At 33.4% G+C, this 13,419-nt stretch overlaps 1 protein-coding gene across 1 annotated transcript; it reads left to right on the plus strand.

Moving 5' to 3' along the window:
- Positions 1-1,307: 1,307 nt before the first annotated feature.
- LOC111388327 (protein SIEVE ELEMENT OCCLUSION B-like) lies at positions 1,308-4,936 on the plus strand. Its single transcript, XM_023013008.1, has 7 exons — positions 1,308-1,762; positions 1,898-2,014; positions 2,261-2,709; positions 2,806-2,915; positions 3,204-3,346; positions 3,437-3,913; positions 4,231-4,936. Exons 1-7 carry the CDS (start codon positions 1,382-1,384, stop codon positions 4,858-4,860), a joined length of 2,307 nt encoding a protein of 768 aa, XP_022868776.1. The 5' UTR covers positions 1,308-1,381; the 3' UTR covers positions 4,861-4,936.
- The last annotated feature ends 8,483 nt before the right edge of the window (positions 4,937-13,419 follow it).

Here is a 13,419-nt window from a genome sequence, read left to right on the forward strand (position 1 = left end):
GCACTATGCCCTATTATAGTCTCTTGTTTGATGGTCATTATTTGAGGAAAATAATGCTTCGAATAGTGACTTTTAAGAGAATTTGTAATTTAAAAGTAGAGAAATATTTTGAGTTTTTAAACAGAATATGTTATTCAAAGAAGAAGATTTTTTCAAATAATGACCATTAATTAGGAACTAAATCAACAAAAATATGTGGCCAATAGAAATGATGACATAACATGAAAGTCATCTCACTAAACATAAAGGCTTATTGTTAGTCTAAGTGTTAGTTCCAAAATGAGCTTTAATAAAGAAATGAACAAGGTAAAAAGAAAGCTTGTCTAATGAGATGCTTAACAACAAATTATACATATCATGCCAGTTAAAAAAAGAAAAGAAAAGATAAACTGCCAACTATGATTGAAAGTTCAGCAACTAAATAGAAAAATATTTTAATTGCAATAAAGTTCTTACTATTTTTCATTGTAGTAATATTACCAACTTTTTGTTTTTGTTTTTTATTTTTTGTTTTCTGTTTTTTATTTTTTAAAATTTTACATCGCATTCTTATTGTCAATCTTCAATCAATTAGAAAATCTTGTCATTGATGCTGATTTCGTCTAAATATCATTAGGAAGGTCCATGAAAGATATTTGCCCCTCATACTTTTAATTAGGTTAAAAAGAAAATACAAAAGTTTTATAAGATATATTAGCAATGGAACCGTAATCAACAAAAAATAAAATAAAATAAAATAGAATAAAAATTAATTTAAGGCTACTGATAATAATGCATTGAAAAAGAATAACATGACTGCAATAATGAGCAAATATTTAAGACCTCTACTGCACTAAAGGGTTGGTGAAACAAACCATAACTGTGGCATTATAATAAATGGGGCTGGCTAACAGTGTATTTATTTTAACACCACAAACAACAGTCCTTCCAGGACCAAATTTTATTGTTAGCTGCGCATTCCTGCAGACGTAAATTTACAAGTTAGCGTTTTAACAATTTCCATAAGTACCTTAGTGCATGCAAGAGATCATTTTTGAGTACAGAATTGTGAAAACGTAGTTCAGCCAAGATAATGGATATACTAAGAAATATGTATAAAGATGAGCGAGACATGTTTCACATGAAAATATTCAAAATGTCCCAAAATCTTGATAAAGCTCAATCTTTCACCGTGAAGTAAAAGATTTGGCTGATAAATTTTTTTTATAGAACTGAATTCCAAAACCCCTACAGGCTGTAGACCACAATGGAAGCAAGGTACCTGATTCAATTAGCTTTATTAGCTATATAAGGGTTGGAGGGAACTCCAAATGGACACCAAGACAAGCACTTGTTCTTCAAACATATTTGTTTCTAATAATCCCTCTTCGTGTTTGCAGTAATGGCGAGCCGAGATTTGGTGCCTACAACTAGGACCAACCCACTGTTGAGTGACAAGTCGAAGAATCCTAAACCTCCTACAACCACCCTTGGAACTCAGAGTCATTTGAATGATCATGAGAGTGAGAAACAGAAAATGAGTCACGATGAACTGGATCATCACAACCCTGCAGTTAGGCCTCTTATGGGTGCAGCTCTGCCTCTGTCAGCAGGCAGAGGTCATTTGATGAAGGGTGATCGCCACATTTCAACTGATGATATTGGTTTGAACAGGCAAATTCTGGGAACACATGCTCCAGATCATGAAGATCTTGACGTGAAGCCCATTCTTTCCATCATAGAGGATATCTTGCTTCGTGGCAAATCTCTTGAAACCGTGCATGTACAATGCTAATTATCTTGTTTTGTTCATTGCTACCCAAATCCTCGATGCCAAACATGCTTTTCGTTTTTCTACGCTTTCTAGAGTTCACCTTTAGCTGCATTTAACTGACACTTTTTTGTGTTTATAATACAGGGAGATCAAGTTCCAGCACATTCAGAATCATATGAGGAGAAGTCCTTCCAAAATGCTTACCATGACTCGGAGATGGTTAAAATGTTGGCATATCCCATAAACAAAATTACGAATGAGGTATAGAGAATTTTTCATTCCCTCATGCTCAATCTTGATTATCTTAAAAGCAAATCATGCTTTATTAGTCAAGAAACTTGTAATAGAGGCATTATTATCTTAAATGTTATTCTTAGCATTAGTTTCATGAATGTTACATAAATTTATTTAAACTTCTAATAGAGGCATTACAGCATATATAAGCGCCCTAAACTAGACATTGTATATCAATTGTCAACGCAAGATTATGAATGTCTAATGCAACAGATAATTTGCAAATGTGGCGCTGGAGGAGAAGCACATTCAGTAGCCATTGGACTCCTTGAGACACTGTCAAACTACGGGTGGGATGCCAAGGCGGTCATTACGTTTGCTGCTTTTTCTGTCAGCTACGGTGAATTTTGGTTGGTTGAGAACCTTCGCGTGATGAATCCGCTTGCCAGGGATATTGCAGCTCTGAAGGATATACCAGAAACAATGGAGCAGAAAGAAGAAATGAAAAAGAAGTTTCAAGCTATTGTCAATCTTTTACGCGCTGTACTGAACGTGACTCACATCATTATAAAGTTCAAGGAGCTCCCCACTCAATATGTGAACCGGGATTCACCAGAAATGAAAACTGCAACAGTTCACATTCCGACGGCTGTTTATTGGATCATAAGGGGCATTTTGGCTTGTGCTTCAGTACTTCTGAACCTTATTGGCAGTGGTCATGAGTATGTTTCTAATTGTGCCTAATTGACAAAGTAAAAGAAAGCAAGAAAGGTGAATTCTAAATGTATTGACAATTGAATAATTTTGTTGGGGATCAGGTTCATTACCTCAACTGCTGAGTCCTGGGAGTTATTAAGTCTAGCTAGTAAGCTCTCCCACATGTCTGAGCACCTGCAGGATCAACTGAACAAATTGAATGATTTTATTGGTAAGTCACCATCAAATTAGATTCGTTTGAAATCATTGTTATGCCTAAACTAAAGATAAAGTAGTCCTACAAACACTTAGTATGGGTCCACCTTCTCAGCATCGCAGGAACACCTCAGAAAATTAGAAAATTAGTCCCCAAAGAGACCTTCTTTACTACTTTTACAGGGTGTGGGTTAAGAAAGAGATGAGAAATTGGAACATGCAGAGAATCACCGCACAACTTGTGCATCTTTTCTTGAATTATTGTTACTCATACCATTACTTAAATGATTATACTGTTGTGCAGATAGACAGTACCAAAAAAGGGAATTTGATGACATGGTTAATGCCTTTAAGGCATCTCATATCGACAACATGAAGATATTGAAGATGATTATTCGTGCCGGAGAAAATCAAATGCCGATCTTTGATGGGACTAGACGGATAAATGTTGTCTCCTTGTCCCTAGTACATGAATTTCTTCATCCCTTCCAATTATGCCTAAATGTGACCGTGTCTTTTATGTTTTCCTGATGATAGGAACGCCTCGAGGTATTGAGAATGAAGTATGTCCTGCTGCTAGTTTCCGACCTTGACCTTCCCCATGAAGAGCTCAACATTCTCCATATGATTTACAACCAACAGTCGATGAGGCACGAGTACGAGGTTCTATGGTTACCCATTGTTGACCATGCAATGTCAATGGGCCCGACACAGGAGAGACAATTTCTCGATCTTCGCAGCTCTATGCCATGGTATTCTGTGGATCATCCTTCGTTGGTTAATCCAGTAGCCATTAGGTACGCCCGGGAGATTTGGAATTTCAGCCATATGCCTATGCTCGTTGTCTTGGATCCACAAGGAAGAGTGGCGAACGTCAATGCTTTACCCATGATGTGGATTTGGGGAAGTGTTGCCTTCCCTTTCACTAAAGAAAGGGAATTGGGACTATGGAGAGAGAGTACCTGGGATATCGAGTTACTAGCGGACTCCATTGATCCACGTATCCAGGAATGGGTATGTACAACATCGTGCACCCTAGCCATATTACTATCCTTCTTGCTGCAAGCATCAATCATTGACCATAATGCAGTCGTTATAACCATTAAAAGATATGTCTATGAATATCAGGATTGGTAACTTGTTTTCATACACCTATGCAACATAAAAAAAATGTCTTGCTTTCTATTACTTCTGATACAGGTTAGTGATTCATAATAGATAGTGAGCATTTTATTTTTAACACAATGCTCATATAGGTTGATTTTATTTTATTTTATTTTTGTCAATGCTCATACAGGTGGATTTTTTTTTTTTTTTTTTTTGTGTCGCAGATAAAGGGCGACAAAACTATATGCTTGTATGGTGGAGAGGACATTGACTGGATTCGGCGATTCACAACTACTGTGCGAAACATTGCAAACACATTGCAAGTTCCCTTGGAAATGATTTATGTGGGAAAGAGCAATCCGAAGGACAAAGTAAGAAGATGCCATGAAATCATTGACAGGGAGAAACTTAGCCACATTTTTCCATTGAAGGACTTTTATGATTATGTTTGGTACTTCTGGGTGAGGCTGGCGAGCATGTGGAACTCCAAAATTCAACATGGCATGACCGTTGAGACTGATAAAATAATGCAGGAAATCTTTGCAATGCTAACGTACGATGGCAGTGAACAAGGATGGGCTGTATTCAGCAGGGGCATTTATGACATGACTAAAGGAAAAGGTGACATTTTGCTTACAGTTCTTGACAACTTTAGACAATGGCAAGAAAAAGTGGATCACCCCGATAAGTTTGTGCCTATACTGGACGCGGAGATCAGTGGTGTCCACCTCGAACACCACTGCAATCGTCTCATTCTGCCGGGGCAAACTGGATACATTCCGGAGAGGGTAGTTTGCTCCGAATGTGGACGTACCATGGACAAGTATGTCATGTACCGCTGCTGCACCGACTAATCTGCAGTACTATTACTACTACTATTATTAAGGCTTTTGCTGCCATTATATATTTCAAAATAAACTTTTATCTTCTGTATTTTCATGGCTTTTCCTTCTCAACCTAGATGATATGTTGCTTGTAAGGGAAAGCGAATAAAAGTGTGGAACTCTTTATGAAAGAATTTGAAATTAAGCTTGGGAATTCAAGCATATATATGAGTTTAAAATTAATAAGGATCGATTCAGATGTCTTGAATTTGAAACAAAGTTCTTATGTGAACAATGTAGATGAAAGATTTAAATGGAGTTGTCCAAACCTTTAAAATTAAGTTCATTGCGGTGCCCTAAGAACAATTTATTCGACTAAAACACTATAGTACAGAACCACAAAACACCGTCAATATTTCAGGCCACAAGATTACTGTAGTAGGAGGATTTTTTAATGTTTATCATTAATCTTTCATTCCAAAAGGATCACAGGAATCAGAAAAGAAGATGAAGAAGAAAAAGATTAGAGAAACCTCTAGACACTGGGGCTACTCAATCAAGCACAATCCATGTGTAAGGCAAGGCTATTTTTTCTCTAATAAAATGATACTTCACGTCAATATACTTGGACCTCTCATGATAGATATAATTTTTACTCAGTAACAATGCACTTGCGCTATCGGTGAGTATAATAGGAGAATCATGCCAAAAATTCAATTTTTCTCCGATCATTGTCACCAGGAAAACAGCAACTACATATGCTTTAAGTGTTAGTTTATCTGGCCTTTTTTCATAAACAAGACTAGGATTTAATTTACCAACAATGTATCTTAAAAATCATTTTAAACCAGCGCAATGTGAGTTTTCAGGGTTGGACATAAATTTACTCAAGAAGCTAATAGCGTAGGCTAAATCAGGTCTGATGGTTATCATGAAAAACATTATAGATCCAATAGCATTTTTCTAAGGGATGTTACTCATTTAATATTTCCTTTTTTCCTCAGTTTTAGGTGACTATGCTGTGGGGACATATACATATGTGTAGCAATCAGGACATGAGCAGATTTTAGCTTGCTTCAAGCAAATTTATTTATTACTTTGTCCAAATAAGGTTATTTGCATAATAGTTAACTTGTTTTGAGACATATTTCTGTCAATAACCATACATAAAATCTTTTTGGCATTCTCGAAATCTTTCATGTCATATTTAATTTTAAAAAAGGTTCTTAAAGTTTTATGATTTCTAATTTACTTAAGCTTGCAAGTAATATGTTATCCATGTATAAAAGCAAATAAACATCACAACCAAGTTTACTACTGTTATAGTACAGACGGACATCATATTACTTCTTTTAAAACCAATTTTAAGGACATATGAATCAAATCTCTTACACCACCACTTAGGACTTAGTTTTAGACCCTACATCGTCCTTTCAAGTTTGCATACAAAGTCAATTTTTTGCTTCACCTCAAAACCTTGAGGCTGAGTCCTATAGATATTTTTCTCCAATTCACCATGAAGAAAAGCAATTTTAACATCTAGTTGTTTCTGTTTTCAATTGAATTGAATAACAAGAGCTAAAGCTAGTCTGATTGTCTTATATTTAATCACAAGTGAAAATATCTCACTATAATCACACTTTCCCCTTGAGTAAAACCTTTAAAAATAAGCATGATTTTATATCTCAAATGATCGATGGAGTGTTACCCTCTTTCAATTTGTAAATCAATTTACATTGTATATCATTTGATCCTTAGGCTTTTTAACTAATTTCCAGGTTTTATTATTTGCCCTTTTTTAGTTTATAGATTTTGGCCCATTCATTGCTTCTTCAAAAGATGAAATTTTGAATGTTCAATATGGCGTCACCTGAAACTAGGGTAAAGTGAGTTAAGTTCTGGGATTTATATCTAGGATTTAGTCTAACATATCTCCTTTCTCTATATCTAACAATTTGATAATCCTGGATATATAGTAGTATCTTTAGTGACAGGGATGTCATTTTCAAGTTCATTTTCTTATTGAGGTTCATTTACCTCATCAACTATAGGTTTTGTTTTATGTTCTCATGTTAGAGGAATGATAGGTTCATTATTCTCTACTTGAGTGAAGTTATACTTATTCAACTTCACCTCAATCTGAAGTTTATTTAAAGTTTAAGATTCCCCTAACCTATCATCTTTTTCTTTTAGACATTGCTTCTCAGATTCATTGAACACAAGATCCCTAGTGACAATGTTCTTTTGCCCTGTACCCCTAAAAGCCAATAGGCTATAGCCTTTGACCACTTCAAGATAGCCCAACATAATACATTTAGTGGCTCAATGTTCCAACTTTCCCTCAATCCATTGTGCATAAGTAACACATCTAAATATTCTACTATGTGCTAAATTTGGTGGCTTTTCAATCCATAGTTCTTAAAGAGATTTTAAACTCGACAGAACTGGATGGAGATCTATTAAGTAAGTTTCAATGCATACAGCCCTAGCAACTTTTATTAAGTCCAGAAGTGATTGGCATACATTTATCCTTGTTCATCACGGTCCTATTCATTCTTAACTGTTATGTACCTCATTATTCACTTCTGTTTACAAAAATCATCTAATTCAAAATTACAAAACTCAAAACCATTATATGTTCTTAAATTTTTATCTAATTGATTTTCAACTATCTTAAGCCATGTCCTTATTTTTTAAAATGTTTCATTTGCCTTTAATGAATAAATCCACACCTTTTTTTTTTTTTTTATAATAAGCCGCAAGAGACAGAAAGTATCTATTCTCATTAAAGGTGGAATTTTTCTCTTGTCACTGCAAATTTGTATGGATATAGTCTAGGGATCTTTTAGTACTATGTGAACATATCTCAAAACTCACCTAGTGAAATTTTTCCTACACATGTTTCACAAAAATTCAATGGTTCAATTAAATCATTCCCAAGTAATTTCTAATTACTTAAAGATTTTAGACCCTTATTTCCAATGTACCCGATTCTATTATGCCAAAGACTAGATTTATTTTCAATTATAGTAAATAGAACAATATCTTGTGAAGTAACTGTATCACCCACAAGATAGTACATTCTATTTCTCTTAGTCCCTTTCATAACAACTGATGATCCTTTCACAAACTTTAATGTGTTATTTTCATATTTAAAGACATGCTCTTCAACTTCAAGAATCCCAATGAGATAAGGTTTCTTTACAGAGTAGGCACATATCGGCACTTTATTGTTCTGACAATGACATCATGCATCTTGATGGCGATGTCACCAATACCAATTAATGTTTATGAATTATTATCTACCATACACTCATTTCTAGGTTCTATTTCTTTATAATTGTAAAACCTATACCTAATATGATACATATGGAATGTACACCCTGAATCTAATATCCAGTCTCTATAAATTTCATCACTAGATAGTCATCACATGCTAACTATCTAATTCTGTATGAACATCAGCATATTTAATTGTACATTACTATGTTCTTTTTTTTTCTTTTTTTTTTTTCTTTTTTTTTTTTTTCACTCATAGCAATCTCTTTTAAAGTGTCCTAACTTACCACAACCATAGCACATTTTATTGCTTTTATCCTTAGATTTGGACTTTACCTTAGACTTTTCCTTTCCCTTTTTTTTTTCTTTGAAAGTTATTATCCCTTTTCTCACTTCTCACTATTACAAACAAGACCTCTTCTCTAAAGTTAGCCTTCGATTGTTTCCTAACCTCTAACTCTTTTGATCTCAGGGCATTTATTACAATTGCTTATTTAAATTTGTCTGCAGAGTATTTTATTGCATTTCTCACATTCTTATAGGAATCTTGTAGAGAATTCATCAAAATAACGACTAGATTATCATCTTCAAAATTTTCTCATTGCGTGCTAAGCTTTTCATGATAGTACTAAAGTCACTTTAATTTACTTCTAAGTCTTTCCATGGGCGGATCTTAAAACAAAACAATTTTTCCAAAAAGATAAATCCTATTTGTGAAAGTCTTAGTTAGGAATAAAGTGTCAAGTGTAATCTAGAAAGCCCTAGTAGTTTTGGCTTCATCTACTTATCTAACAATACAATTAAATAGATGCAGGATCAAAGAGCTATATACAATCTCATTCATTCCTTCAATTTCACTTGGTTTTGCCTTCCATTCACCAGAAAATGTTACATGATCTTCAAGGGCTTTTGCCATCTTCTGTTGGACTAATATAACCCTCATCTTTTTCTTCCAAATCAGATAATCCCCATATCCATTGAATTGTCGAGTTTGACCCGAACCCATGACAGATTCTGTAAAAGGATGGATCGAATTCGAGGTCATCTCAGAAAAAGAGTACCGCACACTAAAAATTAAAGAAACGGCATTATTGAAAAATTAAGATATGAGAATTATCTAAAAAGATGTACAGAAAAAACAACAGATATAACATTTCAAGAAATCTTGCACATACTGAAAAAGGTCTAACCTAATAATTGTTGAAAAACGGTCCAAACATCTGAAATCTAGTAATGAAGCCAACAAACTCAGTCAAATTTGCAGCGGACCAGTGAGACAATATACAGTATCAAACACACACTTGATGTTCCAAAAAAAAATTTTTGAACTAAAAATCCTATATTATATGGATCTTTTCAAGATCTACACGAATATAGAAATGGTTTTAAAGAAATAGATTTCTATTAAAAAAAATTTCTCAAATGAACTTACCGAGAAGCCTTAAAAGGCTCTAATACCAATTTTGTTGGGAATTCGCCCCTTATAAAACGATTTGATGATGAACATAACAATGACACACACACACGACACCTAAGAACACGGAATTGCTCACCTAGTTTAGTAAAAGTTGCTTGATTTGGATAGCTCAGAAATCAGCCTGTTACACAAGGGAAATGCTATGTGTACACCTCATGGTGTACACAATGCATTACATCCTTCTCACATGGAGAGGGGCCCACGAATATTTTATTGTGTGTGGGCCCCCTCTATGTGAGGGAAGTGTAATGCTATGTGTACACTATTATGTACACATAGTATTTTCCGTTCCACAATGTGCAAACAACTACCTTAGAGAGAGCATGAGTATATGACCAAATTAGAACCAGTTTTAGTCTCAGATCCAAAAGGATCTTCTAAAACTAAACAAAACGAACAATCTATTTTACGAAAACACTCCAGTACATAACCACACAATACTAGCAACATTTTTGGCTACAAGATTACTGTAGTAGGAAGATTTTACAAGGCTTATCCCTAATCTCTCATTCAAGAAAGATCAAAAGAACTACAAAAGAAGAAGAAGACGAAAGAGAGAAAACTCTAGAGACTTGAAAGTTAGAAAACCCTCAATGATTTTGCTGTATCTGATAATTTTGCATGTAATTCACATTCTCAACTAATTAAGTAAAAAGACTGTCTACATTACAATCAACGCTTTCATGATCCCTCCACATTGATTATATCTTGGCTTAACTACTTGCAATGCATTAATTATCTGATCTATTTTTGAGCTAAAGTTACTAACTGTGCTGGGATTGTTGTCAGTGTGTCAACCTCGTGTGTATTTCAATAATTTTCTTTCCACCCGATCTTTTTGTTATCCACAATGCACTGTTGTATGCTAGATTTTTCATGATTTGATACATTTGATCCGTTATCGATTTTGTAATTGACCCATCATAGGCAAAGTCAACATTATCCCTGCTTGTCGGGTTCAACCCGATGAATTCTTGGAACCATTTCTGCAAACCATGTTGTGGGCATTGTCTTAATAGTCCTTTGTATCTTTCCCATGCTTCGTAGTAGCACTCTAAATCAAGTTGAGAGACTGATGTTATGGCTTGGTTTCATTTCTTAACCTGACAATTCTCTTTGGCAGAAAGTATTTATTTAAGAGCTTCTAACTTAGATTGTTTCAAGTGATGGTGCTATGAGGTAAAAATGCGTCAAACCACTTCCTAGCCAAATCTCTTAAAGTGTAGAGAAAGAGCCTGAACTGATTCCCATCAGTGAAAACCCCTGGATATCCAATTGTTACACACATATCCAAAAATCTTGAGATATGAGCATTTGGATTGTTAGTGGGTCACCCAGAGAATTGTAGTGCATTCTAGAAAAAAATTATCACGTTTGTCCTCAATCGCTAATTAGCTTACTCAAATGCTAGATAAGCTATGCTAGATCTACTTTCTGCCACAGGTGAACTCATGTATTCTCCCATCAGTCTCTCATTTTTGTTCCCTGCATTTACAACCGAATGTACTGCATTGTCGTTCAACCAAACGTCACTTGATTCTATATGTCTTCTACCATTGGTTTTGCTTGTTGTTTTTGGTGTACTTCTATCTATTTTTTTTTTTTTTTACTCTCGACTTGAATGTTCATTCAACTTCAAGATCAAATGGAGTGAGATCATCGTGTTTTGAACGTTGCATATAAGGTACTGAAAATAAAGATGGAAAACAATGTAATATTTTTCTAATATGAACTTAAACTAATAAAGCAATAAAAATTCAGAGTAAAATTATAACTAGCGAAAACTAATTAAATTCTATAGTCTCGACAATGGCGTTAAAAACTTGATTGTTATATTTCTCACAAGTGTACAATATCGAAAACAAGTAATAGAGTGATGAATAAGATATTGTTCCCATGAGGATCACTTATTTAATAAATGATTAATTACTTTCAACTTTAATTGAATAGCCAATTTTTTTTTTTTGAATTGTTTAAATTAATTTATCTAATTAAACTAACAATTAAAGGGGGCAAATTATAAGCTTTGTAAATTTAGATGAGATGGTTACTAAGACCTCGAAGCTCCTTTCTTAGTCCATTTCAATGTAATCAAATAACACAACAAAATGTGCACATTATTGTTCATCAATGTTCCTTAGTTAAGCAAAAGCATCTCTCAATATCAATTAAATCAATAATCTCATGTGACTCTCATATATCTCTATGCAAGATGCGAACATGAAAGCATATATTAAATATACTATAATACTTATAAATATCATATTAAGTATAGTGATATATTTCCATCCTCTATCGAACTTTACAATGAATGTTATAGAGTTCTTTTATCTCTAGATTAATAAATTTCACAATCAATCCAATTAGTGATCTAGTAATTGAGAAACCATTAAATTTTATAACAATCATCCAAGAATAAACATATGTTGTGCATCAAGTTATTGAATTTATATTAAAACATCATATTAAGGGTTCATCAATGTCTACAAAAACACAAAAAAATTATAATTAATTGGAAGAACATAACATAGATTATGGTTAAATTGAAAGGAAGAAGATGAATCTTGAAATATTTTGTTTCTACAATGGATTCTTGATGAGTCTCAAATTGTTTCTTCTCATCCTTTGTCCAATGATCATGGTTGAGTCTTCAAAGAATTGAAATCTTGCAATTACCTCTTAATTATCTCAAAAGATCTATGAATTGACCTCTCTTTGGTAATGATAATTGATGTATAATAGTGTACCAATTTTTTGATTTTTGATTTTTTTATGCGTATTTATAGATCTCAGAAATGGGTAGAAAAATGCGTCCAAAATTCTATTGAAGATGAATTCTAATGAAATCGTGAATTTACCTGAATTTGCCGAAAATCGGTCTAGGACCCGGGGGATCTCCCAGGCATAAATATTTGTCCTCGTTGTTATTGCCCAGCCTAACTTGCACTCATAGCCGTAGGTATTTTTATCATAATTTTCTCTTTTCGTATCCAATTGAGGCACTTTAAATTGTGCTGAAAGCTAACTCAAAATGCTACAATTTTATTAGAAATAGTATTTTTCTAAGTCGAATGTTTACTATGCCAAATATAAGTCTCAATTTCCAATTAAAAATCTGGAACATAACTTGTACAGCTGGAAATTGATTTGTAAAAATATTTTTATCTTATTTCATTATTTTTACTCCTAATTGCTTCCAATGGACTCATTACAATCTTTAATTACCATTTTATGGTCCGAATGAACTATGATAAAGTTATAATTAGGTCCTCAAACTTTGAATTTCTCCATTTTCGTTTCTTTGTTTCAATGCAATTTTCAATCATTGAGTTTACTTAATAAAAAAAATACAATAAATAATTAATCAAAAGAACTTCGAAATGTTAGTATTTTAAGGTCCAAATAAGTGTATAAATTACAGTTATCACTTAGCCTTTTATTTTACTTCTCTTCCGCCTCTAGATGGTATAAGTTCTCTTTTATCATAATTTGTTTTATTTTTTATTAATAAATCATTCACTTAGGGTCATAAAAAAAAAATAAAAAATAGCCCTCTGTTTTGGTCTTCTTAAGAATTAGAATGTAGGAACAATGATTTATATATATGCCTTGTTTCATATTTTCATATGACTTTATACTCTGTTTAATATTCTTTCCTGATTTTGTTTTATGTTGTAAAGAGTGTTGGTCTTGAAACTACACTTTGGAATATTATAAAACCTCATTAGGTCCACACTATCCAAATTGCAAAAAAAAAAAATAATAATAAATAAATAAATAAAGTGATAAAAGAAGAGGTTTTTGTCAAATAAAACTTGTTTCGTGAAACATCA

This window comes from Olea europaea, unplaced genomic scaffold, assembly GCF_002742605.1.
Source record: "Olea europaea var. sylvestris unplaced genomic scaffold, O_europaea_v1 scaffold488, whole genome shotgun sequence".
Taxonomy (NCBI): domain Eukaryota; kingdom Viridiplantae; phylum Streptophyta; class Magnoliopsida; order Lamiales; family Oleaceae; genus Olea; species Olea europaea.

Coding starts and splice junctions, on each gene's coding strand:
- LOC111388327 (XM_023013008.1), top strand. CDS start 1,382: ATGGCGAGCCGAGATTTGGTGCCTACAACTAGGACCAACCCACTGTTG. Junction 1,763..1,897: donor AATCTCTTGAAACCGTGCAT/GTACAATGCTAA, acceptor TTTATAATACAG/GGAGATCAAGTTCCAGCACA. Junction 3,914..4,230: donor ATCCACGTATCCAGGAATGG/GTATGTACAACA, acceptor TTTGTGTCGCAG/ATAAAGGGCGACAAAACTAT.